This window comes from Mya arenaria, chromosome 8 (assembly GCF_026914265.1).
Source record: "Mya arenaria isolate MELC-2E11 chromosome 8, ASM2691426v1".
Lineage (NCBI taxonomy): Eukaryota > Metazoa > Mollusca > Bivalvia > Myida > Myidae > Mya > Mya arenaria.
In genome coordinates this window covers 65,336,572-65,362,404 of record NC_069129.1, presented here as the reverse complement: position 1 = coordinate 65,362,404, position 25,833 = coordinate 65,336,572, and the positions used below count along the sequence as shown (strand labels likewise).

At 34.1% G+C, this 25,833-nt stretch overlaps 1 protein-coding gene across 2 annotated transcripts in view; it reads left to right on the top strand.

The window, feature by feature from the left end:
- The window catches only part of LOC128242297 (uncharacterized), a 135,380-nt gene that overhangs the window by 86,710 nt on the left and 22,837 nt on the right, over positions 1 to 25,833 (top strand). For both annotated transcript variants that reach the window (XM_052959395.1, XM_052959394.1), the window contains 36 exons: positions 302 to 503; positions 1,008 to 1,133; positions 1,261 to 1,425; positions 1,632 to 1,820; positions 2,733 to 2,822; positions 3,054 to 3,377; positions 3,779 to 3,889; positions 4,702 to 4,812; positions 5,137 to 5,250; positions 5,603 to 5,920; positions 7,087 to 7,272; positions 8,097 to 8,282; positions 8,744 to 8,788; positions 9,581 to 9,678; positions 10,803 to 11,058; positions 11,422 to 11,670; positions 12,043 to 12,156; positions 12,706 to 12,884; positions 15,412 to 15,541; positions 15,771 to 15,887; positions 16,154 to 16,366; positions 17,022 to 17,172; positions 17,763 to 17,926; positions 19,256 to 19,336; positions 19,454 to 19,590; positions 19,915 to 20,128; positions 20,372 to 20,485; positions 21,233 to 21,381; positions 21,569 to 21,749; positions 22,007 to 22,096; positions 22,724 to 23,116; positions 23,370 to 23,531; positions 23,685 to 24,032; positions 24,231 to 24,305; positions 24,407 to 24,632; positions 24,874 to 24,944. In XM_052959395.1, the coding sequence (XP_052815355.1) occupies positions 302 to 503; positions 1,008 to 1,133; positions 1,261 to 1,425; positions 1,632 to 1,820; positions 2,733 to 2,822; positions 3,054 to 3,377; positions 3,779 to 3,889; positions 4,702 to 4,812; positions 5,137 to 5,250; positions 5,603 to 5,920; positions 7,087 to 7,272; positions 8,097 to 8,282; positions 8,744 to 8,788; positions 9,581 to 9,678; positions 10,803 to 11,058; positions 11,422 to 11,670; positions 12,043 to 12,156; positions 12,706 to 12,884; positions 15,412 to 15,541; positions 15,771 to 15,887; positions 16,154 to 16,366; positions 17,022 to 17,172; positions 17,763 to 17,926; positions 19,256 to 19,336; positions 19,454 to 19,590; positions 19,915 to 20,128; positions 20,372 to 20,485; positions 21,233 to 21,381; positions 21,569 to 21,749; positions 22,007 to 22,096; positions 22,724 to 23,116; positions 23,370 to 23,531; positions 23,685 to 24,032; positions 24,231 to 24,305; positions 24,407 to 24,632; positions 24,874 to 24,944 (6,079 nt within the window). The remainder of the gene's footprint in view (positions 1 to 301; positions 504 to 1,007; positions 1,134 to 1,260; positions 1,426 to 1,631; positions 1,821 to 2,732; positions 2,823 to 3,053; positions 3,378 to 3,778; positions 3,890 to 4,701; positions 4,813 to 5,136; positions 5,251 to 5,602; positions 5,921 to 7,086; positions 7,273 to 8,096; positions 8,283 to 8,743; positions 8,789 to 9,580; positions 9,679 to 10,802; positions 11,059 to 11,421; positions 11,671 to 12,042; positions 12,157 to 12,705; positions 12,885 to 15,411; positions 15,542 to 15,770; positions 15,888 to 16,153; positions 16,367 to 17,021; positions 17,173 to 17,762; positions 17,927 to 19,255; positions 19,337 to 19,453; positions 19,591 to 19,914; positions 20,129 to 20,371; positions 20,486 to 21,232; positions 21,382 to 21,568; positions 21,750 to 22,006; positions 22,097 to 22,723; positions 23,117 to 23,369; positions 23,532 to 23,684; positions 24,033 to 24,230; positions 24,306 to 24,406; positions 24,633 to 24,873; positions 24,945 to 25,833) is intronic.

The window sequence follows — 25,833 nt, the reverse complement described above, 5'->3', positions numbered from 1 at the left end:
GTTTTATTCGGCTTCCAATTATAGTTACACAAAGAACGTTGTTTTATGATTAAGTGAAACTTACGTTTGTCTTGTTAAAACAGCATATACATATTTACCATTTGCTGTTACATGTAGTATATACACGCTGAAAGTGTTAAAAGTCATTTCAGTATACTTAGTACGTAAACAACAACAACCCTTATTGCATCGGAGATTATAAATCGCCACAGAAATTGGATGACTTATTTCTTTTTATATCGGAATGTGTACTGAATTGCAATTTATTGTTAGATTGGTATTTATTTTAACTTTAATGAAGGTTTGGACAATGAACATGGAAAATGGAGAAACTTTCATCTTGGATAAATTGACGCGGAAAGCGACTATACAGCGACAGTATTGCATCAACATGCCGTCAGGACTAGTTGGAAACATCACAATGGGCTTAACAGCCTTTGGTGGGAATTTTACTGCACGAACAGCAGTGTCTGACTTCCAACTGTACAAAGGGTTGTGTGAAGGTACGAGTGAATAAGGAGTAAATTTACACTTAACATTTCTAAACACTATTTTGCACTCAAGATCGTCTTTTGATTTGCCCTTAAGTTAATAAGATTATTATATAAACATTTTGGATAGTTTTTGCATGACACTTTGTCTAATTGTATTTGAAATATTTTTATATTGACACAGGTATATATATATATATATATATATATATATATATATATATATATATATATATATATATATATATATATATATATATAAGATAAAACGAACTTAAGACCTTAGCCAATTAACAAGAGAGGTCTAGTGGTATAGGTGTCCGCCTCTCACCCAAGAGGTTATCGTTCCAACTCCACCAGGAATATTTTCTCGTGGCCTCTCAAATATGTCACAGTACCGGTTTCTGGAAAGGAAACGGAATCGAGAGTGATTCATATCAGCTTTCAGTTGTTGTTAAAATTGATTAGAAACCAAATGAACGTAGCAAATGCGACCTCTTTTCTTTTTTACAACAGTGACTCTTGATAGAACAATGTGCACGTTTGAAGACGACCGTTGTGTTTATGAAGTAACAAGAGGGGGCTCATCTTGCAGCCATGTGTACGAATGGCAACTTGCCAACGACTGGCAGACTAACAATGGTAAATTTAATAAAATGGTGTTATTTTAATCACATAACTTAATTATTGAATACATTGCGCTGTGTTCGTTGAATGCATCAATGCATTGTTTATACTTGTATGCTCTGATATCTTAACGTCATTTTAGGCACGTCGATGGTTGTTACATTCCCTCCCTTCGTTGATTTACAAGAAAATGACGCTTCCAATTTGACAATGGTGGCAACTCAATCCCCTGGAAAACGTCTTTGTTCTCTACATTTTGAATACTTAATCAAAAACATATCTTCCTATCTTGATGCATCTAATACAGGTAATAGTACAAGCGACATTGTTCCTAAAAGTACTAACGTATTTATTTGAAACGATTTCGGCAATATATGTTTGAACCCACCTTTAGTTCCAAAATCTATTTACTGAAACATATTAATAAAGGTGTATACAGTACATATTGGGTTTTCATAGCGTTACCATTTTTAAGACTGCACAAGTGTATCACGATGCCCATTCTACTTTTAGAACAAAATGGACGATTGGTGCTGGCAGTAAATGACCGCCTCTTGTTTCGATCAGACGGATTTTCTCTTAATTATTGGACAGGTCACTGTTCGGACATTTGTGGTTTTACTGGAGATCTAGAGGTTACTTTTTCTGCCTTGGCAGTGAGTGCAGGAGTTGACAACATAAGAGTGTCAGAACATGCCTGCGGTATGTCATAACTTCCAGTACTTGAAACGGTTCTAAAAAAAATCTTGAAGAAAGGAACTTTACTGTACCTACCGTGGAGGAAAATTCCCAATTTGCTTCCAATAAGTGTAAAATCTCAATAACAAATGAAAAAAAATACTGAACAACTCAGTTTAATAATATCTTTTAGTTTTATATCTTTCTTTGTAGTATACAGCCATGCTATAATGTTGTCCGTAGTCTAACTAAAATAATTGCAACTGACACTTTCTGTTTCCCGGTCGGAAACTACATTGACAGAAGTGTACAGAACGAGAACATGGAAGGGTATTTCCCTCGTTCCCGATCTGGCTTTTACCTACACTGACCAACAACATTTTCGAATTAGTCGTGATTGTCCGAGAAACAATTCAAATTTCATCCTTACATAGCAATAAATTCGCACATATTCTTACTTATGGTGAATTCGTGGTCTGGTGAGAACTCACTTGATTTTCAATGCAGAGGTTCGATTTCCCCCGCATCACTAGAAATAACTAATTTTATTCTGGAAGGGACGTTAAGTGGGGCTCCATGTGACAGTGCTTAAGAACCAGGGTAGCTCAAACCAGGGTTATATTCTGTCTGTGCACTATGCACCAAAAACCACAAATGACAAACAATCTTATCGGATTACTCATCGAATGGGCATTGCCCGAGTGCAATACTTATGTGAAAATCTACAGAAACAAGTAGGTAAAAAGTTTAAATATAAACCCAGTTTAATGGCACTGGGTAAACGCCAAAGACATAGAACACAAAAACAAAAAAATCACAAACAAGACACATGGAAAAACAGCATAAAACTCCACAAACAACACAGTGCACAACATTAAATGTAAGTATAAATATGCTTACACAACCACTATTTTCTTACCTTGTATTTCACGACAGAGTCCCACACTGGAAGTGTTGAATGTCAGTTTATTCAAGGCGGTAACTGCGGATACAGAAGGAATCCTGACATATGGTCTTTGACTGAAAGTATGTGTTATCTTGTTTTATTATATGTTACTTATCGAATAAAACATTGAAATATTTTGTACACGCTGACGGCCTTTTGGTATAGTGCTCATTCGCTATAACGTTAACTTTTTTGTGTATCGTATCGTCTGACACCTAGGTTATACTCTATACAAATTTGAGATTGATCTTAAACTATGGACATGTTATATACATATATGAACTAATCGACAAATCTTTTTATTTAAATAGATGGATTTACGACAAGCACAGTGTCGTTTGGAAATCCCCTCATCTCACCAACGTTCACCCCTCCAGACGACTCATGCCTCACATTGAGTATAATGACTATTTATACAGGCGGTGAAATAATACTACAACTGAAGGATTCTTTTGAAAATACAATTTCCTCAACACCGGTATTTTATTTGAATTACAATATTCAGCGAAATGTTTCGATAGATATAGGACATTCGCAGGCGATGGTTTTTATGGTGGAAGCTAGAGTCTATTATACAGGTAGACAGTTAAGAGTGCTGTCAGTGGAGCTGACAGAAGGGAAATGCCAACAACCTGGTGAGAATTTTGTATTGTCATTTATTTTCGGTTGCTATTGTTGTCTTTGTATTTAAAGCCCAGCAGGTCGTATTATTTTGGCCCTATTTATTCACAATTTAGTTTAAACAAGTGTAATTATGCTTCTAGGCTTTTTATCTGTAATACCCATTACATACTTGTTGTAAGAAAATGGCATGTTATAACTGTCTGTCTAAAATACTAGTGATGTACCTTAAACACATGGCAGAAAAAGCCACAAAAAATATTTTTAGTGTTCTTGGTTTTTAAATAAATCAATATTTATCAGCTGAGTCAAATGTAAGTGTTATACAGAAACGTATACCTAAGTTCTAACCGAACATACAACTCAGTGAATAACCTGCATTTAGTATTGAAGAATTGGTTATACTGAATTTTAGGTTTATCTTGTGGACCTCAGGAAACTTTTTGCGACGGACATTGTATAGCAGAATATCGTTTTTGTGATGGAAATAGAGACTGCAGGGATGGAAGAGATGAAAAGAATTGTGGTATTTAAAACTTTAATGTTGGTCATATTACTTCTTAATAATGTTTTGGCATATAAGTGTTTTGTTAAATCAATAAACAAATAACAGCAACACAAAAGTGTTGTGTTTGACAGTATTTGCAATTTGAAGCAAAATAAAAATTTTAATGAAAACGTGTAAAACAGCGTTTGAAGTGATTATTGATAATAATGATAAACAAACAAAACATATAGTCACGCTCCTGCAAGCACTTCCTTTCATTAACGAGTACTCGTTTAGTTCATATTTCATTGAACATAACATCTGCAAAGTACCGCCGATAGTAGATAAACGGCGCTTGTGATTGGTCAAATGGCATTGCAATGCGAAAAGTTATATGCTTTATCAAAACAGTTTCATTTAAGTGTTGTAGTTATAATATCGCAAATAATTTTAACAATCAATGTAAATAATAACTGTGAATACATAAATTCCCTAACGGTGAACTGACCAATTGATTTTCTACATCGATGAACGGCGATACTTAAACATGTAATCCTTTATTAATAAAATGAAAACGTGTCGATGTCCAAATATAAAATGAATGATTGTTCTTTTGATTTATTTATTCGTGGAGGCGACAATCAACAGCAAAGCAATTTCAATTAAATAAAACATTAATGCATACTGTCTTAGAATTTCTCAAATCATTGTAGAAGCTCATAAAAATGAAATAATTCAGAAACGTGTCAGAAAAACGTTAAGTGTTAACATTTCAAAAGCATGAAGTTTTTTTCCCCCTTAAATTGGATTCTTGAATAGAAAAGTTAAATATCATTTGACAATTCTTTCAGACTGTAGAAACCCGGAAATGTTCCAGTGCCGGGACAACTCTTCCTGCGTCCACTTCCGGTTGGTGTGTGATGGTATTGCCGACTGCGCCGATGAATCAGATGAAGTGTGCGGTAAGTCAATGTATTTACCAAATTAGATTCTTTCAGGAGTCGTCCTAAAACAAAGGCTCGCTTACTTACTGTTTTCATTGACAAGTTAAATGGAATAGTTCAGTACATGACGCCTAGTATCGTATTTCTTTTATGTCAAATTTGTTTAGAGATACAGATTTTGTAACGTCACTGGTTGAGAGCCGAACCCTAAAATCAATTGCTGTTGACACTTGTGTACTATGTGAACAAAATAAAAAATCATGGACTGGTCCGAAAACACTTTAAATACATATTTTAATGAATCTGAAGGACATTGTATTTATACATGTGGTTTTTAAACAGGGAGCAGTCTGGAGTGTTCGTTTGAGAGGGGAAATTGTCAATACACATTCGTCAACGTTGAGCTTCGGAGTACTTCATCAATGTATATTATGGGAGGAGAATATGGAATAGCAGGTATAGAGGATTGTTGTGGTGGTCCAATACAGACGTTGATTTTTAATAAATACATCAAATTAATATCAATGTTTTGGTACTTGTATTTTGTGTTCTTATTACCTTAGTTTTAATAGGTATAATTGTGGTATGTTGTTTGTGAAATTTAATGGTGTTGTTCAGTTTCTTGTCTGTAGATATGTGCGTGTTGCTATTTCGTTTTTTTCCGGATTTTTTGTGTTGCGTTTCTGTGTTTTGGGCTTTTACTTATACCATATGATCGGGGTTTATGCTCATTTTTTCGACTACGTGTTGCTGTAGTTGTTATATTTATGAAACATTGTGAGCAAAATCCATTATTCTTGTTTTGCAGCATCTTTCCTTGCACCGATGGGATACATGCTATCCCCCGCATTTACAGCTGCAAGTGACAGTTGTTTGATGTTCAGCTTTGCAACAGAGGGACCTTTAGTCATTAGAGTTGCAACACTGCATAACAACACGTTTGTAACGCAACTCGCTAAGGACGTTAATGAAAATATGTATCGTATACAAAAGTTTGGAGTAGACATACCGGCTGGATCTTATGACGGCGTACTTTTTGAAGTTCAGGACAAACTACTTAGAGCAAGCTACTTTGAGAGAGCTGTGAACAATATAACTGTCGTGCAAAATCCCTGTAATGACACGGGTACGTAGCTTTCAATACATTGTATGTATATTGTGGTACACCATTGCTTATGGATATTACTCACAGTGATTAGTATTAGTCCTCTACCGATTTCAGCGGAACGGAGTAAACGCCAACTGTCAGTATTACGTTATCCATGGATTTAGAAGTCATGGAACTCAAACTGAGCGTGTAACACTTTGTTCTTATTATCAAAAAGAAGATATGGTTGTTCATCTAGAGACATTTAAGGCTGTAGGCCACTAGGCTTTAATATCCGTAAATCGACATTTACCATCGGCACATCGACATAACTTTTTGTAATTTTTGACAAATTAATGCGCGCATACAATATCAACCCCAGCGCTGTTAGAACCTTATTTGCACTACCAATCTATCTGCTCTTATTGGCTAGCTACGAAGCTGCGTCCTGCATAGTTAGACGCTTGCTTAAAGTAGCGCTCGAATGACTGTTCATGATATATGGTGTGGATAATATATTGCGAATAAGCTGCGTTTTTGCGTAACTACGTAATTTTAATTATAGTAAATGCAATTATCGTAATATCGACCAGTTACAAAACGCAATATAAAAAAAACAGAAGACGCAAATAGTTTCAATATTAAAGCGTACTGAATCAGTATAAATACATGTACGTATCTTTGTTTACATTTTGGCGGCCGTTGAACAAGATACTTTCGGTTAAAATTCAATCTGGGCCATCGGATTCGGACAGGTTTATTCTCAGGAAATATTTCGGATAACTCAGTAAAACCCGGAAGAAATATTGATTGTAGCTCTAAACAATAGCTCTTTAAATATGTAATAGGCTTATCTTAGTCATAATCAAGTTATAGTAAACAAAACATTATTAGAATAAGCACTATTGCCCTTCGGTTAAAACAAATGATTCTGTTCTTTTGAAACAATAACAATTTTTTTTGCTTAAAAAATATCAATAATCTTTTTTTTTTTAATTTAATCTATTACTATTAATAATGTTTGAATAATTATTAAGTCTTGGACTGTTTATTTTTCCGAAAATTGAATCCGTCGGAGGGAGTATCAAAAGCTGAATTTGCTTGTTTCTAACCAGTGATGTATAAGTTTTTCTTTTAATAATTATTATGTATGTTCATGCATTCCGCATATCAATAAACGAGATAAATAAACTTCTGTTATATAGAAACAACAACTCCAACACACACTACAGTACCACTACCGACGACACTTTGGAACAGAACACCGACGCAGGCATGTCCGCCAAATTACTTTCAATGCACGTATTACTTTGAATGTGTTCCTGATGGTGCATACTGTAATTCAACGTTTGAGTGTATGGACCGATCGGACGAAATGAATTGTTATGAAGGTAGGCGTGAAATTTCAACGATATAATAAAGAATATTATCGAATATTATGTATGAACGCTTTTCTGGCATTCTGTATAACATCGTGTGAAGTGCACAGGTTCGATTAATGTGTGTTTACGCACCAAACTCGACGTGATAAAGGTCCACAAAAACCGCCCCATAGTTATATTCATTTAATGCCTTATGGGGAGTTTTTTTACTTTATGTGCACTGTTATCGGTTTAAACATAAGATATTGAATATCAAATCACGCAAATAGTTTCAATATTCAAGCGTACTGAATCAATATAAATACATGTACGTATCTGTGTTTATATTTTGGCCGCGGCCTGGGAACAAGATACTTTTGGTTAAATTCAATCTGGGTTATCGAATTCGGACAGGTTCATTCTCAGGAAATATTCCGGATAACTCGGTAAAACCCGGAAGAAACATTGATTGTATTAAGCAATCGCTCTTTAAATATGTAATAGGCTTATCTTAGTCATAATCATATATTAGTAAACAAAACATTAATATAATAAGCACTATCGCCCTTCGGTTAAAACAAATGATTCTGTTCTTTTGAAACAATAACCATTTCCTTTTCTTAATATAAGACCAGTAATCTTTTTTTTTATCTATTACTCTTAGAAATGTTTGAATGACTGTAAAGTCTTTGACTGGTTATTTTTCCGAAAATTGAATCCGTCGGAGGGTGTATCAAAAGCCGGGTTTGCTTGTTTTTGACCAGTGATGTATGAGTTTTTCTTTTTATAATTATTATGTATGTTCATGCATTCCGCATTGCAATAAACGAGATAAATAAACTTCTGTTATATAGAAACAACAACTCCAACACACACTACAGTACCACTACCGACGACACTTTGGAACAGAACACCGACGCAGGCATGTCCGCCAAATTACTTTCAATGCACGTATTCCTTTGAATGTGTTCCTGTTGGTGCATACTGTAATTCAACGTTTGAGTGTATGGACCGATCGGACGAAATGTATTGTTCTGAAGGTAGGCACGAAACCTCAACGAGATAATATAGAATACTATCGATTATTATGTATGAACGCTTTTCTGGCATTCTGTATAGCATCGTGTGAAATGCACAGGCTCGATTAGTGTTTGCATACGCACCAAACTCGACGTAATAAAGGTCCACAGAAAACCGCCCCATAGTAATATTCATTGTATGCTTTATGGGGAGTTTATGGGGAGTTTATACCTTTGGTGCACTGTTATTGGTTTAAACATAAGATATTGCATATCAAATCGCTTTTGTTTTCAGGAAATGCATCAAAAATAACATAAGACAGTCTTGAATATAAACAAACGAAAGTTGTTTTAACAGTTCTTTTTCAAAAAAAGATTCTTGATCCTGGCAGTCTTTTGTAAATTGAGCGATTGAACATTTCTGAGTCCATTTCTTAGAAAACACCTGATATAAAACGTTCATTTTTATTTACACTTTGCAGGTTCATCAACAACGACTTCACCAGCAGCACCAACCACTATCCCAGGTATTTGTTTCTAAACCTGAAAGTCGGCATTAATCCCGATAAATGTATTACTTTTGTCGACGTCGATATCCATCGGGTATGATAAGTGATAAGCTTCGGGTTCATGGTTTAATGTCTGGTCAAGTGTCAACACTAGAATAGTACATATCAGTTTGTGCATGACGCTTTGAGTATTTATTTGCATTATAAAGCTTGTACGAATGTGTGGTCACACTTTCCAGTTCAGCTTTGATGGTCAGATGAAAAGCCAACAAAGCAAAGATATCCCCTTTCCACATTGATCATTATTGCTTGCGTGTTAATGTACAACCAAGACGAAAATGGTGATTTTGGGTCTGGTCATAAAAGTTCACATACTTAAACTAAGTGTTTTGCTATTCGTACAAGACTAAATTTGATGAGAGTATTTATGGTGACTACGTATCTAAAGGCAATGTTATATAGCCGAATTGCTCCAGCAGCATCTTAGCTATACAATTTTATATCATAACAAGGTAGGGTTAATTTCTAGTCCGAATACGACGATCAATATTGTTCTCAACATACAACACAATTAGTCCTTTTTAAGGTTAGATTTGGTATTGCATTTTGATTGGAAATAGTGGGCAGTCACAACAAGGGACTCATCAAATATAGCAAAAGCCTATTTGTTTGTACCTTAAACATGATATGTATTCTATATTTAAAAATGATCGAGGAACGTTTCAATTCAAAAGGAAGACAGTCCTTGTAATATATAACTTTATTTCAAGGTGTTTTTATTGTAACAATGAAGGTTATTTTGCTTTTTAGCCAGTTTTCCATCGGTATCAGTTACCTCTCCAGAGCCTTCCAGTTTTGGTGGTACAGTCAGTCTGAATTGCAGGGTGAATAACCCAGAACAACTGGAGGTAAAGCTCATTCCTCTATGTTTGTTTGCTAAAACTAGCAGTAATGCACCCGGGTTGGATTCCAGCCTTGGCGCATTTGGGTTAAGTTTGTGTTTACCAGGCTAGACAATTAGGTTACTTCCGGGTACTCCGGTTTCCCCAGCAACACAAGATCACAATCTCGCGCAACATCGTGCTCAAGAGAGTGATGAATATCTAGCGATTGCAAACAGATTGCATTATCCAAACTCTGTCTTCTTTATATGAGTTGAACGCTGTAAAAGTCAGCTATTGCTAAACAACAGATTCAATGATGGGTGTTTAATAGGCATCTGGCCGAAGGTTTACAAAATGGGGACAAGTACGAAACATGTGTACATATTTCTACATAATTATATATATAAATTTACGTTAAACTAACAGCATATAACATACTAAAATTACAATAGTTAAAATTATAACAATACATATGAATGACATTATACTTTTTATATCTGTTATATGTAAATAAATACGTATACAAAAACACTTACATATACATATATAAACACACACATACTAATGTTGGATATAATTCAATATGTCTTAGTTCGTAAGCCTTGTATATCAACATACTCAGATTTTTGCAATGATCAACTCAACTTATTTATACATACTAGGATGTTGTCTATAATACCTAGATATATATCTCACTCTGAGTTCATTAAACAATGTGTATTCTAGAAGAAAGAGGTATTTTGACATCTATCAAGAACAAACAGTGCCTGTGAGCTCATTTAGAGGCGTCGATTGCGGTATATTCCACCGACCCGTTTCAATGCTAAATATATGTGAAGATAGCCGCAGTTTGAACACAGACATTCTAAATTTAGGATTATTTATTATGTTGAGATGTGGGTAAAATCTAAAGTTTGACACTTTGTAAAATCTAGGCCTACTGGAAATGTCTCCATAAATAATGTAATTTTGTGTCGTCTTTTTCACACCGAGAAGACCTTTACAAAATCTAAAATGAACCCATTCAACTTGATTGCTTTGAGCAAATATCTAGACTTCCCTGCATAATTTAAAATCGGCGCAACAAGTTTGTCAAATAATTCAAGTCTTTGTTAAATTACTTAATTTCCGTGTCAAATACCATTCAGGTAATCATGTTTTGGCGAAGTGACAAATACGGGACAATATCGCGAAATGATGACATCATGGCGGATATAGTTATTGGAGACTTTGCGCTTTCAAAGTTCCACGTTGCACTTCAAGATACCCCTTCTATATCGTATACCCTGACAATCTACGATATTGACGAGGATGATGCCTCCGACACTTTTATGTGTTTGGTAGATGTTCTTGGCTATGCCGAGAGTTTGTGGCCGCGGGAAAGTGTCCGTCTTTTCATTGAAGGTATAGAGGAGTATTGCGTGTTCCAGTGTTAAATCGCAATACAGTTGACCGATAGCCGTAGCCACATGGGATATATTTGTTCAGATATTTTTTTCTTTATACCATTGAAACAAACATTTTTTTTTATTTTATAGTAAGCATTATATAATATGAAATGACAGTAAATTGTAGTTTTTTTAAAGAAAAGCCAAAATTATATGCGAAGATGTCATCTTTGAAATTGAGTCGTTGAAAATGAGCGCACTGTCGTTTGATTTGGACGGTTGATGGATGTTTTCACTGTCTACCATTTCAAACAGTAAAAGATATAAATTGTTATTTCAGTAATCGTGATTATGATTTTATTTTCTCATTTTATGCTAGATGACGGGTGTTATGGCATAGGCAGCAATGTTTGTTCGAGGTTTGGGCACAGTCGAGTCAATTTTCCATCAAACACTGGCTCGCTTGATCTTGAAATGTCACACGAAAGACTGACATATTTGTATGAAAACTACACCGCGTTCCAACAGGATGCATGTGACAAAGCACTGATGGAGTTAGCCTGTGTTTTGCACGGTACACCTTGCAGGAATGGAGATGCAATACCTGTTTGCAGGGATCACTGCCAAAGTAATGTACTGTTTATAAATAGATGTTTATTACCTGTTTTCATTTCTGATACCCGGTGATTGGGATGAATAAATAAAAAATGTGAATGAACATTTACTCTTCGTTTTGTCAATTTTTTATATGGTCAAGCCCGCCTTTAATTTCGATCATACAGAAAAAATAAATTCGTTTTTACAATAAAGATAATAACTATAAGTTCTATTCTCTAGTTTTATTTGTAAAAGCAATTGGTCAGATAATAAATTTATTTATGTATAACTTGTATACTATTATAAATTTAATATTTTATAACATGAATAAATTATTAATTATTGATTATAATTCGATTCAAAAAAAGATTATGAAAAATTATGCAAACCTTTCCTTTTCAAGTGGTATCAACATTATGCCAGAGTTCACTGAGGATTGTTAACAATGCCAACTCCGACATTGAGCACTACTGTAAATATTCACCATTCTCGGATAATTGTACACCAGTATGGATAGGTAAGGAAAATGAGTGTAACTATACGAGTGACGGAGTTTTTTTCATTTCATGAGCACTTCGAGGGGTGAATGCGAAAAGGTTCTAAGTGACATTAAATAAAGAATCAGATAGAACCTTTTCGCTTTCACCACTCGACTTGAAAGAAGGAAAAACGTTTCATGAACTATTATATTAAATCCATTTCATTTGAATGATAAAAAGCATATGATTTATGAACAGTTAACAAAAAAATAGTCTTAATAAATTGGGTTTTCAATTAATTGTTAATTAGTTTAACATAGTAATGTACTAAAAATAAACTTTTTGCATCTATCAAATGACACTTAACGTTCAATCCTTTTTTAATGCTTTGAGATCGAGTTTGGCTAATAATAACTAGTCTTAATACAATAGGTTTTTAAAAGTAAGGTGTGTAACAAAACAGTACAAACGTAGCGTTATGGACCTGTTGAAATCAAAGAGTACCATAGAGAAAGAAATTGACCAATTGCAGGGAAAAACTCCAATAACATAAGAACAAATCCATGCAATCTCATTTCATTTACTAGGTTGTGGAGCAGAAATGAATGTAGATGAAGAAGACGTCGAATTCTGGTCAATGAATTACCCGAATGGTCCTGCAGACAGTCCTTGTGCATATAAATTTTATCCTGCCTTTGGGAAAAGGCTGGTGATGAATATATCAATGGTTCTGAGCGAGCTCGACTGCAGCAGTTACTACCTGGAGGTAAGATTTGTTACCAGGTTATGAACGAAAACAAGATAATTAGAATTTGGTTGTGGTTTGGCGTGCGGACGATTGCGCGGGTGTCGAACAATGGTGTCCGCCAAAAAACTAGGCTAGCATTGATGGATAATCATGAAAATTGGTGTATAGGTAGCAACATGAAGAGCTTCATTTAGGATTACTTTTGTTGGGGGTCAAGCTCAATGTCACTATTACTAAAAATAGAAATAATGGCGTTAACACTGGTATCCGCTTAATAACTAAAGCTAGAATTGAAGTTGGTGTGCAGGTAGCTTAGGTGAAGATTTAGCTTGGGATTGCTATTGATGGGGCTCAAAGACAAGGTCGCTGTAACTATAAATAGAAAAAATGGTTTCCGCTAAGTAAATTCAGAAGAATTGATAGATAGTAATGAAAGATGGTAGGTAGGTAGCATACGTCAAGAGCTAGCGTTGGATCTCTTTTTGCGGCGTTTGAAGTTTTGATCTGTATGCAACTTGTGTTATGTTACGGAAACATATGGATAATGTTTTTTCGCGTCCTCGTCGCAATTTTCTTAGTCGTCCGCATCGTCGCCCATTATGTCCTTATTTGCGCTGTCGTATCTTCGTTGTCGGTGCCGTTGGGAAATGTTAATAAATTGTCATTTATTGCACAATTTTTATATTTAAATGCCATTTGGAAATATTTTTATTGCTGATTGAGTTAGAATTTCTAGTTTATGTTTTCTGTTGGTTAATAAAGATTTGCAAACGCAAACAAAAGGGATTTTTAACTGTTTAATATTCCTGGAAGCTCTCATGTCCAAATCGAACATAATCGCTCACAGGGTTGTGATACAGTTTATACCATTAGGTTCGAATTCAAGTTGGTGCGCTTTCTATAAAACTTCAATTGATTTTAATGTATGTCCTTTGAAGGCAAATGATAAAAATAAAAAGGTGATTGTTTCAATGTAAGATTGCAATATGTAACACCCCGTTAAGACACCAAAAGTAAATATAGCTGTTGGTGCTCACTAGATAAAATGCATTATGACCTTTAACTGAAATAAACAATTATCCTCTATGTTAACAAAATGGCCGGGATAGCATTATTGTTATTATGTTTCACTTTTTAGTTTCGCACAATATTACGATCGTGACGAAACTTAAAACCACTGTTTATCTTTGATGTTTTGTGCATTTCCATTCAGTTTTCATTATATCATGCGATATTTTTTAGCCAATGTTCAAGCTCATTTCAAGAAAACCGAAATAAACAGTTTGTATTCTTTATAAATTACTTTTTCGTAACACTACAATCTCGTTTAGTGATTTTTACTTCTTAAAAATGCCATAGAATAATGCCTTGTGTAAATTGCTGTATGGGTAAACATATTATATATTTGGAAACAAATATAAGAATGCAAGACGCAACGTTGTTGTGACGTTTCAGTTACTGGGCGAGTACCTAAATCGGAACACTTTCGGCACTATTTGTGAAATATTTTTAGTTAGACAACTACAAAATTTTCCATCAGCATACAAGGATTCAAGACCAATTGGTTGATATAAATTGCATTTTTCAAGATACTACCAATCTGCATGAAAAGTACTTTATTAACCGCACAATCAAGGACTGACATTTTCGTCCTCGGAGTACCTAAATATGGAACAGTTTTAATTTGTTATTTATTTTATGTATTTTTTTTAAATTATTGCTCCATGTTTTGTTTAAGTAAATTAATAATTTATGTTATTTTCAGCTTGTCTCTTTTTGTCATTTTTGTCAGTAAAATTTGATTATTTCAGTAAAATACAGGCTGTACTAGTATACTGTGATTGTGGCAAGCATGAAGTTTTTCCCCCGCGTACCATGTATTGACATTTGAACATGAACAACTTTAAATGATCGCAGTATTTGAAATACTGACCGAAAAATCGTGTTCTTTGGAACTTGTATCTAAAGCAAGCGTCTTTATTGATCAAAATAGTAAATAAACTGATCTCACACAGAAAAACACTTTTATAATGGGTGTTCCATATTTAGGTACTGTTCCAATTTAGGTACTCGCCCAGTTCGGCTTTATCAATAAAATAGTGATATGTTTCGTTCGGAGACCAGTAATCGTTAACATAACAACGTTAAAACAGACATTGTGGAGCAAATATATCGGTACAGGACGCAATATTGCATTTTGTTGTTCCAAAGTTTTAAAAACTTCTTTCGTTTTAAAATATTTATACTAAGAGATTTCTATTGATAAAACATGGCCTGCAAATACATTCTAAGCGAAAACGAAACATTTCTGCTATATATTTGCTAATTAACATTCGGTTACTTTTCGCCCTCCAATAGCAAATGAGTAGAGAATTAGTAGCAGGTGCGTGTGAAGTCACACATCATTGTGCGAATAACAGAGTGATGTTTCACTAAAAAATATTTTTTGCTAATTAAATTGAAATCAGTGCGTGCTTTCATGCCTAAACTTTAATTACACAAACCGTTCAATACACGTATTTACATCTTTTATGATACCACATAGGTTGACGGAGTCAAGTACTGCCCGACCACCCCTTCTGGTCTTATGGGTATTCAAAGCTCTGAAGCTGTTAACGTCACTCTCGTGTCGCTATCGGATTCTCCTGGCGGGTTTCATTTGACAGTGAAATCAGGTAAATGTTACTTCAAATGTGAAATATAACTTTGCTCGCTACAATTGTATGACAAGTACTCTTATTTGATGTGTGCATGTGTTTTTGTCATCTATATTGTCACAAAAATTGTCATGACCTCTAGCATGCACTTTCGAAACGCAGTTACACTAGCAATGTGTCCTAATGTGGATGTGTCCATCGCTACATATTTAAGTAAAACAACGATCACATTTAATCCTTGTTTCAGTGTTTGAAGACGGAGTCTGTGATATGATTGTTCATTCTGATATCAATGAAACACACGTCTACAATACATCCGTACAAACCAACGAATGCTCGAAATGGATTTTTAACCACGAAATATGTGAGTGTTCAATATAAATTAAACTTTTATAAAGTATTTCAATTCATTTTTCATCTACTTTAAGCCAAATCTTTGTCTGCAGCATTGCAATTTGAGTGTTTGTGTATGACAATGAACGCTGTAAAATTTCTTTATCAAATTGTGTATCGCACGATAATATGAAGCAAGTCACGTTTAATTAAAGTTAGAGACGTAAGTAATTGTGTTCAAATTTCGAAATACAAGATTTATTTCAATTATATTGATTCTTGTTTTTATATTAAAAGGGATCAAGAATGTTTCATCGAACGTTCGTATGAACATTTCTTTCACGTGGATTGAGAGCGGTTGTGTCACGGTCAAATCTGGAGATAGCACTAATCTTACGCAAGTTTGTCAGACAGATGACGTCAGCACATACACATTTGAAAACAATATTGTCGTAGAATCGGAAATACGATTCACAGCGGAATATGTCTTTGAAATTTACTATGTTCCCGGTATGAAATCTTCGGGGTTTTTTCTAAATTGTACACATTGACGTAAAATGTCCTGTTTCTAATATCTGTAATTATGTTTGCCTCTATTCGTCTAAACATGTGAATTCTTTGAGTGATTGCAACGATACGAAACTTTCTATAATGTCAAATCAACAGCAGTGACTGTAGGCACATGTACGTGTGCTGTTTCCTAATACAAAAGGGACAACTTAAGTGTTATGTTTATAGATATGTCAGCTTGATAAAGTCCTTGTTTAACAGCTGTTATCATAATGCATCTATTCGATAATCATTTCTTTCTTTACTAGTGTACGAAAATAGTTTAAACTTGACATTTTACTGACCGTTCCAAGGCGGTACCTAACAATCCTTGATAAACATACCTAGTTTTCTTATATATAGTATGTATGCACTGTGCTGTTTGTAGAGTTTTGTGCTGTTCTTCCATGTTTCTTGTTTGTGATTTTTTGTTTTTATGTTCTATGTCTTTGGCGTTTGTCCAGTGCCATTAAACCGGGTTTATGTTTAAACTTTTTGCTACTGAGCTTGTTTCTGTAGCTTTACGCATAGATATTGAAAGTGAGTGATACTACACACATACTCATTGGTCATATAAAAGTGGTATATGTTTATAATTATGTGCTGTCAATTTCAGCACAATCCTTCACATACGAAATTAGTCTTGATGGCAACACGCCTGGAGCCGGACTTGTTTATTTCACAAGAAGTGATGGCTACAGAGGATATCTATGTTACTATATTTACGCGGATGAAGCAGAGACAATTTGCAGAAAAGCGGGATATGGGTTAGAATTTCAACTTTCTTCATATTATATCACAGTCTATTTTGCTTTTGCTGATAAATTTTCAGTAATTTAAAAGAGGAAGAAACATAAAATGTTCTAACATAGTAAATATTTTCTATGATTATTCTTAGGACAAAACGCGCCCAAAATATTTTGCAATTTCAGAATGGGGAAAATAATAAGAAGCTAAGAAATGAGAATATGTCTCTATAATAATGATGTCTGCATGTTTTTATTTCAAAATTATAAGATATACTTATTATATGTTGTTATTAAAAGGCAATCAAGGCGAATTAGTAAAGTTACTCCACTTATCCACTTTATCTTTTACCTACTTTGAAATTGCTCCCACTATCAATGATGCTAGTATTGGGGGCTCTTATCACATCCTGTGCAAACGCAGGTAAATCTTTAGTGTGTGAATATTTTAAGTTGCAGCCTATTCGAGATTTCAGGTATTACAGTAGATTCCTATTTCCTGTTTGTTCAACTTAAATATTTCATTGTGCATAGTGCTGAACGAAATTTACAAATTATTAAGAGCTTCTTTAATAGAAACGTTTCCTATTAAATTAAGTGTTTAACTGCAGGTCGTACGTTTCGTATTCAAATTACGCTTACGCAACTGGAAACGGTGAAGACGCTGGAGCAGTTTCATATTTCAACTGTTTTGGTTCCTCCTGCACAATTACTTGGGTTGATTCATGTAGCTCGTGTGCTTGTCGTGGCACACCATTTCAAGCAGTTACTTGTTGTAAGTATAAAAAATGGAATGTTATACGACATTTGCAATTACTTGTAGAAAGTATTTAAATGCTATATTTATATTTTCAGTTATATTAGACTAAATGCAACTATCGTGCTCGATTCTACGATATCTTTCTTTTTTGCAACATAAAAAATCTTCTTAGAAAAATTATTAAAAAATCAATTTTTTATTATTGCTTTGCATTTCAAAAATATGATATGGTACTATCAGCAGATCTTTTTACATTAATGTTACAATAATGCATGGACTTTCTTACTCCTTCAATACGTCATTGTCCATGTTAGGAAGGCCATCATTATTATTTTTATCACATCCCGTAGAACGCGTTTAGCAAGTATGATTACTTTCTTATGAAGAATGTCGATTAATAAAAAAAAGTTTGATCTGTTGATGCTCAATCTTCGGCGGTGGGCTCGTACATTATAAGTTGGACATTATTTAAAATATTTAATTATTTAGTTAAGGAAACGGACGCACACTGAAATGTTTATATTGAGTTGACTCTTTTGTATAGAACAACTAGTATATTTTTAACTTGTAATCTAAGCATGCCTTACTAGCTTACGCCATTCAGTATAAAAAATCTATAAATCACAATATGCATTAAATACTATCTTAAAATATAACAAACACAAGATCATATATGCATCAGAGTACTGTTATGGCAATTTGATGCCGTGTGACTCGCTAGTGTTGTTCTATCATTTGAGTATTTCGAGTTTAATATGCAAAGGAATTATATATAAACAAAAAAGCTTATGTATATACTTTATGATATATAATGCGATTATGTTGTAATATAGCTTTAGTAACATTTGCAAAAACTTATCGAAATAACAACAAAAGTATGAGTGTCATCATTCATTTGTTGACAATATCACCAATGGCAAGAAAAAAATATGAGTAAAATGTGAATCGCACATCTTCAAATACTTTTATCAAATAAACGATGGGGTTACCGCCATCAAATGATCAGACAAAAAAGGGTTCATTGGGGGTTGGTTGTCGAACCGGTATACAAGTACTTGACATACATTTCACAGCAGATATATCAATAAGAGTAAAAATGAACATGAATGCATTCCCGGAGCCAACACGTATACGTACACATAAAGTAAAAAGTAATGAAATATATAATTTTGAAAAATAAATACAGGTGCTCAACGGCCAGAAAAAGACATCACCTGCCTTTAACGCCTTTGGGTTAAAAACAAAAAAATATAATATTTAATTATATACTTTATGCATGGCCTTGGTATTGAGTTGTATTTCTAGAAAGCTTACATAATGTGTTAAATATTTTGTTTTCTTCAGCTCTACCGTCTGTTTCGTGCAATTTCACCAACAACAATTGCGGATATACTTACTCAGCTTCAGTCTTCGCATTTACATATGGTTGGTTGTATATACTTAACAACTCTATTGTTCGATATTAATGTATATTGTGCCTAATTTCATATAGTAATCATATTATCATAATTCTTTAAATCAAAGTACATTTTCAAATGACAGGTAGCATCAGGCTGGTTGGAGCCAATGCAGAAAATGGAACTGTTTGGTCGCCATGGTTCACTTACACCGCCGGTGATTCTGTAACGATTTCGTATTCGTTTGCTTCACCGGGACAGTCTATTCATTTCAGCCTCCAAGTGAGTAACTTGTTGCTACTTTAAACTTCTGTTCTCTTTAAAAGTGATGTAAACATGACAAGATATTTCAACAAGACATTTCTGTTGTTCTAGTCGGGATGAACAATTGTCGGACATTTTAAAGAGCACGAGAGAAGGCAAAGGGAATGTCAGTTTACGCCTTCTAATATGACTTTAAACAGACAGTCGAATGACATATACTTGCCGCTTGATAAGCTGAGCGGAGCATTATTTCAAAACCTTGAAATACAAAGTTTATATTCAAAAAGCTATATATTATGAAAATCGACCTAAACTTCCATTTGCGAATTATATGTGTTTCAGACGGACGATGACGTCGACGTTTCGTTGTGGTTTGTAATTTACCCAAATATTTACGGCGCATACGAGACCTGTGTTTCCTTACCCAATGAACATGTTGGAAGTCGTGTTCAACTTGCCTTCAAGTTTTATAACGGATCAAGTACCTATACTGGGGTTGGCAGAAGTCCCTTCTTTGAACTGAATGAAGTAACCCTGTCTTCTGATAGATGTCCTGGTAGGCTCTTTTTTAGTTCATGGAATTAAAATAATATATTTAGGCGTAAGAATTTGCTTGTTAAGGTAGTCCACTTTCAGATTATGTTTAGCAGTTCTAAATTGATAATGGGTGATTTGTTTTACTAAAGTGCGGTGTAGTCATTTCATAATTTCATCATATATATATATATATCATCACAAGAAAACAGAAAGATAAAAAAGACATGAGAAAATGCTTACTTCATTTTTGTTTACGTTTCAGCTGCCTTTCCTGAATCTGTGTGCGACTTCAATGATCCTTCTGCATGCGGCAATCTTGATGCACTTTGCCTTAACCAAGATGTTAATGAGCCTTCGGTATGGTCAATAAATAACGGTATGTGTTTCTTGAATACTTACAAAACATTTCGTTGAACTTTAACGCTATGTTTACTAATTTTATAATTCAAATTGACACTTTGTAATCGGCAGCCCCATCAGGCTTTCCAGCATTCCTACTTGCCCACACTTGTCCTTTTACTTTAAAAAGTCATTAACTTTACCTTACTTATTTTATCCAAAACTCATTTATATTTTTTGTTCAAAATAACTCATGAATAAGTCAATAATATTTTTAATTCATTCAAATGATTTCATTCTTTCCAATTGCTATAAAATGTTCTACAGCTTAAAACTACAAAGCTTATTGACATTGAAGATTTACCATTGAAGGTCAAATAGTAAAAAATTATTCAATTTATGTAAATAATCTGTCTTCTTTTGTCGTGAAGAATTTATATTTGTTTTTACTATTTCCCACAATTGTGTCAAAACTTCTTATTCCGATTTTTGCATAGAGCATCGCTTGAAAGCTTGACTAGTAGATTAATTATTTAGCTCGTTTCCTAACAGTTTTACATTATTTATTTAGACTGCATCCCTTTCAATACTTACAAAATTAATATGACTTTATTTTAGCATTATTATTTTCAGATGTTAAATACGAATACATTATGATATCATTTACACTATCATTATACTCATTAATTAAAGGGTTATACTTTGAATTTCACTTTTTGTTAATAAAATGATATTATTGCAGTTATTGCGTACATGTCACAATAGTATTTATCATTATATTAAGGGGTTCTAACCGGAGATAGCAGAAATGCAGAGCAAGATGTTGAGTATCCAATCACCCTCGAAGCTGGAGAGTATGCATCTGACATGTACCTTAACTTTGACTTAGCACAGTCTGTTGTCGGGATGGATGGAAATGATCTTTTTTTAAAGGTATTTAAGCATATTAAGGTTTAGAACAATGTATAGTTTCTTTATGTTTATTTTAGAAGAGGTCCCATCTCGTATGGTTGTTAACAAATTTAAATCACATATGAGTTCTTATCTATTACAGTTTGGCTTGTCAATGTAATTTCGAGCATTTTATAAGCATATATATATATGATCGTGAAAATTAAAGGTATACGCTGGAAAAAATGAAATATTCGCCAACAATGCTAGCATAGCATCTTTCGAGCACGTATGTGTTGAAATACCGCAGCAAACAATGTTCAGGAACGTTTCCTTCGTGCTCGTCGCTGGAACAGCAAATGGCCATATTTTCCTAGACAACATCGAACTTGAGGACACAGAATGCCCACGTAAGGATATGATTCCGTTGTTTATTTGGCTAATAATATCGCTAGATTATTTTACCTTTCTTGATAAAGATGACAGTTCTGTACTGTGAACAGTTCTGAGACAGTTCGTATTTAATCGAGTTTTCTGTTTTTCGACATGATTTTAACTGTATGACAAGGCGAGATAAGTAGAGCGCACCGTTTTATGTAAATTCGATATAAGAACAAAGACTAGACTTACACAACTTATTCACTCTTGTATTTGTATAAATTTGTAGATCCGAACTCGTGTGACTTTGAAACCTTTGAAAACTGCAATTTCACGTTCACCAATAACACTTACTACGGAATAGCTTGGCGAAACACAGGTATGAGTTTATTTGGTTTTTATTAATCCTATAAAGTTTGTATCATAATGAAAATATCTCATATATATTTACTGGAAGAAAGTATATGTCGTCAGTGCGTCGATGAACTGAATATTACGACGTCATCACTATGTTCACTTATTTTGCAAAAGAGCTACATATATGTGTGTTAAAAGTTCTAGTACATTGTCATGGTGTTAAACGCAAATGGCCAGTTCCTTAAATAAACCTTGGCTTTATCACAAAAGTTGCATTAAAAGAACAAAAACCTGAGTTTAAAAGTATTTTAAATAATTTGATAATTCACAAAGTCAATGATGCTTGTCTTGCAAATAATAGAAATAAATCAGTCAAGACTGATCTTTCTATTGTTCGTGTATGATATTTGATTTCAGGTGAACATTAAAACTAAATTGCTACAAACCTATGTCAAACGAGCATTTTCCTTGTCAATTTCACTTGCAAGTTCCAAGCGCTTTGATTTATAAGTGAAATACAGCAATTACAAACCTATGTCGGACCAATTGTTACCGGAACGACAATTAAACAATTATACGATGGTGTAGGCTATTTTAAAAAGTATATTATTTGATATGCCATTTTTATGACATTCCTGTTATTTAATAGGCCATTTTGTGATCGCCACTGGCTATGGTGCGACTGAGGGAGACACAGGGACAATGATACTGGAAGCTTTTCCAGTTGAAGACATTAAAGGTCGTTACAACTGTATTTCATTTCGCTATTTAAATCGTGCTTTCGAAAACGCCTATTTCACACTAGACGTGAAACTAACTTTATCTGGAGAAGTCAGCTATTATAACAATGTTGAATACTACGCGATTGACGACGATGATTGGAATACTTACAAAATTCCAATTAATTGGAATACCGAATCGCCAATGCATGTGTACCAACATGCAGATTTGGAGTTTACTGTAACGAAACGAGGACCCTATTACGATTCAAGGGGCCATTTGAATATTGATGATGTAATCATGGAAAGGAATGAATGCGCAAGTAAGTTTCAAAATCAAAGTGATTATTGGATTCACTTTGTTAAGGAATAAACATGCTAATTGGCTATTAATTTGCATTTTTGTATGTGTTCAAGCAGTGTGAAGGTCGTACTATACTTAGGAACACTTCAGAGATCGCGTACACAAAACACGTTTGAATGTCATTAATATATAATGTTTGTGGTTTCAATGTGTTTGCTTAGAAGAGTATGTGTTGTACTTGTGATATAACTTGTTTATCTTTGACGTTTTAGGAGGGCTTCAAGACTTGTCAGTGTGCACATTTGACAATTCTTACGACTGCAATTACCTTGCAAATTGCACTGTAGGATCAGGGTTTATATGGACGCGGCACTTTGGTGACACAAGCACTCCTGGTACAGGGCCTTCTGTTGACGCAGATGGCAGTCACACAGGTATGCAATTTCGAACGACAGAACATATATGTGCATGTTTTTTAATGACGTAGGTAAATCAACAATCAATTTTGTTGTTCTAAACTATATTTGTTCGAATGAGCTACACACTTACAAATTGTTAATATCTAATTTAATATTAAACTATTTCAGGCCATTACTTGTATGTCGATAACTCACTGGGAGATACTGGGCATTGGTCACTCGCCTGGTTCAACGTTGTTTTCCCATTGGAAACAACTTCGATAAAATACATGTTTACATATCATATGTACGGCGAAGGTGTTGGATCTTTACAAACATTTATTAGAGATAGCACAACCGGACTTGGAGCTGTAAGCTCCATTCAGGGAGTTGACGCTGACATTTGGTATACGTCTGAATGCTATGAGCTTCCTGATGGATTCAATGGCGAAATTTACTTTAATGCTTCAAGAGGCAGTAGTGAATTCGGAGACATTGCGATAGATAATATGAGAGTGCTGGAAGGGGACTGCCCAGGTACGGACGTTTATCACTTACAATATCAAGTTTGTAAAATGATGTTTATCTTGATGAAGCTTGATCAATGATCTGTTTATATATGTTAAGCGTAATGTTTTTCATAAAAAGGCATGTCCAAAAAAGGAATTTTAACTTGTGACATCTATTATAGTACACAGTGGTATAACGAGCATTGTTAATGTTTTGTCATTTTAGTTTCGTCCGTGTCCTGTAGTTTTGACGATGATCGATGTGGGTATATCATTGATGGGGGCAATTGGAATATTGATGGTGAGAGTTGTGGCAGTCGAATGTATTAATAGATTATCGATTTTCCCAGACTTTATTATCCGTATTAAACAATGTATTTTGTGTTTTTCTTCAACCTTTAGGTGGTGCTATCTATACTAATACGATTGGCATGCTCCACGCTCCCCTGAATGCCTTTAATGCGCCAGGTGGACCACATTGCATATCGTTTACATTTTCTGCAGTTGAATCTGATATGTTATATGTTGAAACCGACTACAGCTCAGGAATATCAGAGGGCAGGTCGTTTTACTATAATGACCCTGGAAACGGCATAGCTGGCCAAATAAATGCAGATGGATTGACAAGGTTCTTAATATACATTATATTCCAAATATATATACAATGTCCTCGTATTACAAACTGTCAACAAATGTGAGGCATGTTTGCATAACTCGCTTTATCATATAATTGGATTCAAATTATAATTTAAATAACTCGACACTGATAAATACTTGGGTTAAGATAGTGTTATGTCAATATATTGTAAATATAAAGGAAACGAAAGGCGTGTTTGAAGGAATATAAGATTGTAATGTATTTATTTAAGGTTAACCTTTGTCTCCGAAAAGTCATCAGTAAAGATAGAAAACGTCGACTTTTATGCGGGAATCTGCCAAGGTAATATTTTTTCTTAAACTTATGAAATGGTCGGTATATTTTCTTCAGTACTTTTGCTTAATAAACCAGTCGCGAAATTCGTAATCGATGATAAACGCAGAAAAATATATGTGTTTTGGACTAGCTGCCTTTACTTGCAATCTTCATTATGTGTTTGGGATTTTTCTTCAAAATATGTTGTTTTGTATAATGTGTGTTTAAAAAACATAATGAATTGGGTAAATAATGGTCCGAACAAAAGAGGCGATGGAAATTTGTCTAGTTTAAAAAAATGTAGGCACAAAATTGAACCGGATGTGTCCGCGACCTTCGTCGTGACGCTAGTTAAAAGGGCTCACGTAATGCTCCAAACGGGAAAAGAATAATAAATAATAAGCCATTGTCGTCTTTCATTCGCTCAACAGGTCAAACCACAGAGTCAACTAACTTTGTTATGTTTCGGCAAAAAAAGTCGTTTTTCTTGTAAACTTTCCTAAAATGTTAAAATTATTTATTTTCTTTATATTTTCTTATAAAGAACAGAACATTATTTAACGTAAACTTGACAATTTTTGTGTTAAACTTACATATAAGTGTATCAACATTACAACTGTAATAATCAGTGAGCGACTAATTCTGTTGACATATAAATGATAACTGAAAATATTTCTATTGCAATTCATCAATGATAGTACAAGAATATTATTTGACAATCGTATACGTTTACATGTTGAGACAATCATTTTCAATATATGACATAACAAGTATTAGATATCTAAACATTAAAATAAAGCGTGATTTAAAGATGCACTCTTACTCCCAAATAAGATTTACCACAATTTGTAATATTGTGTTAATATTCCAAAAAGGATGAATAAATGTGGTAAACAATGGTTCATATGAAGGATAC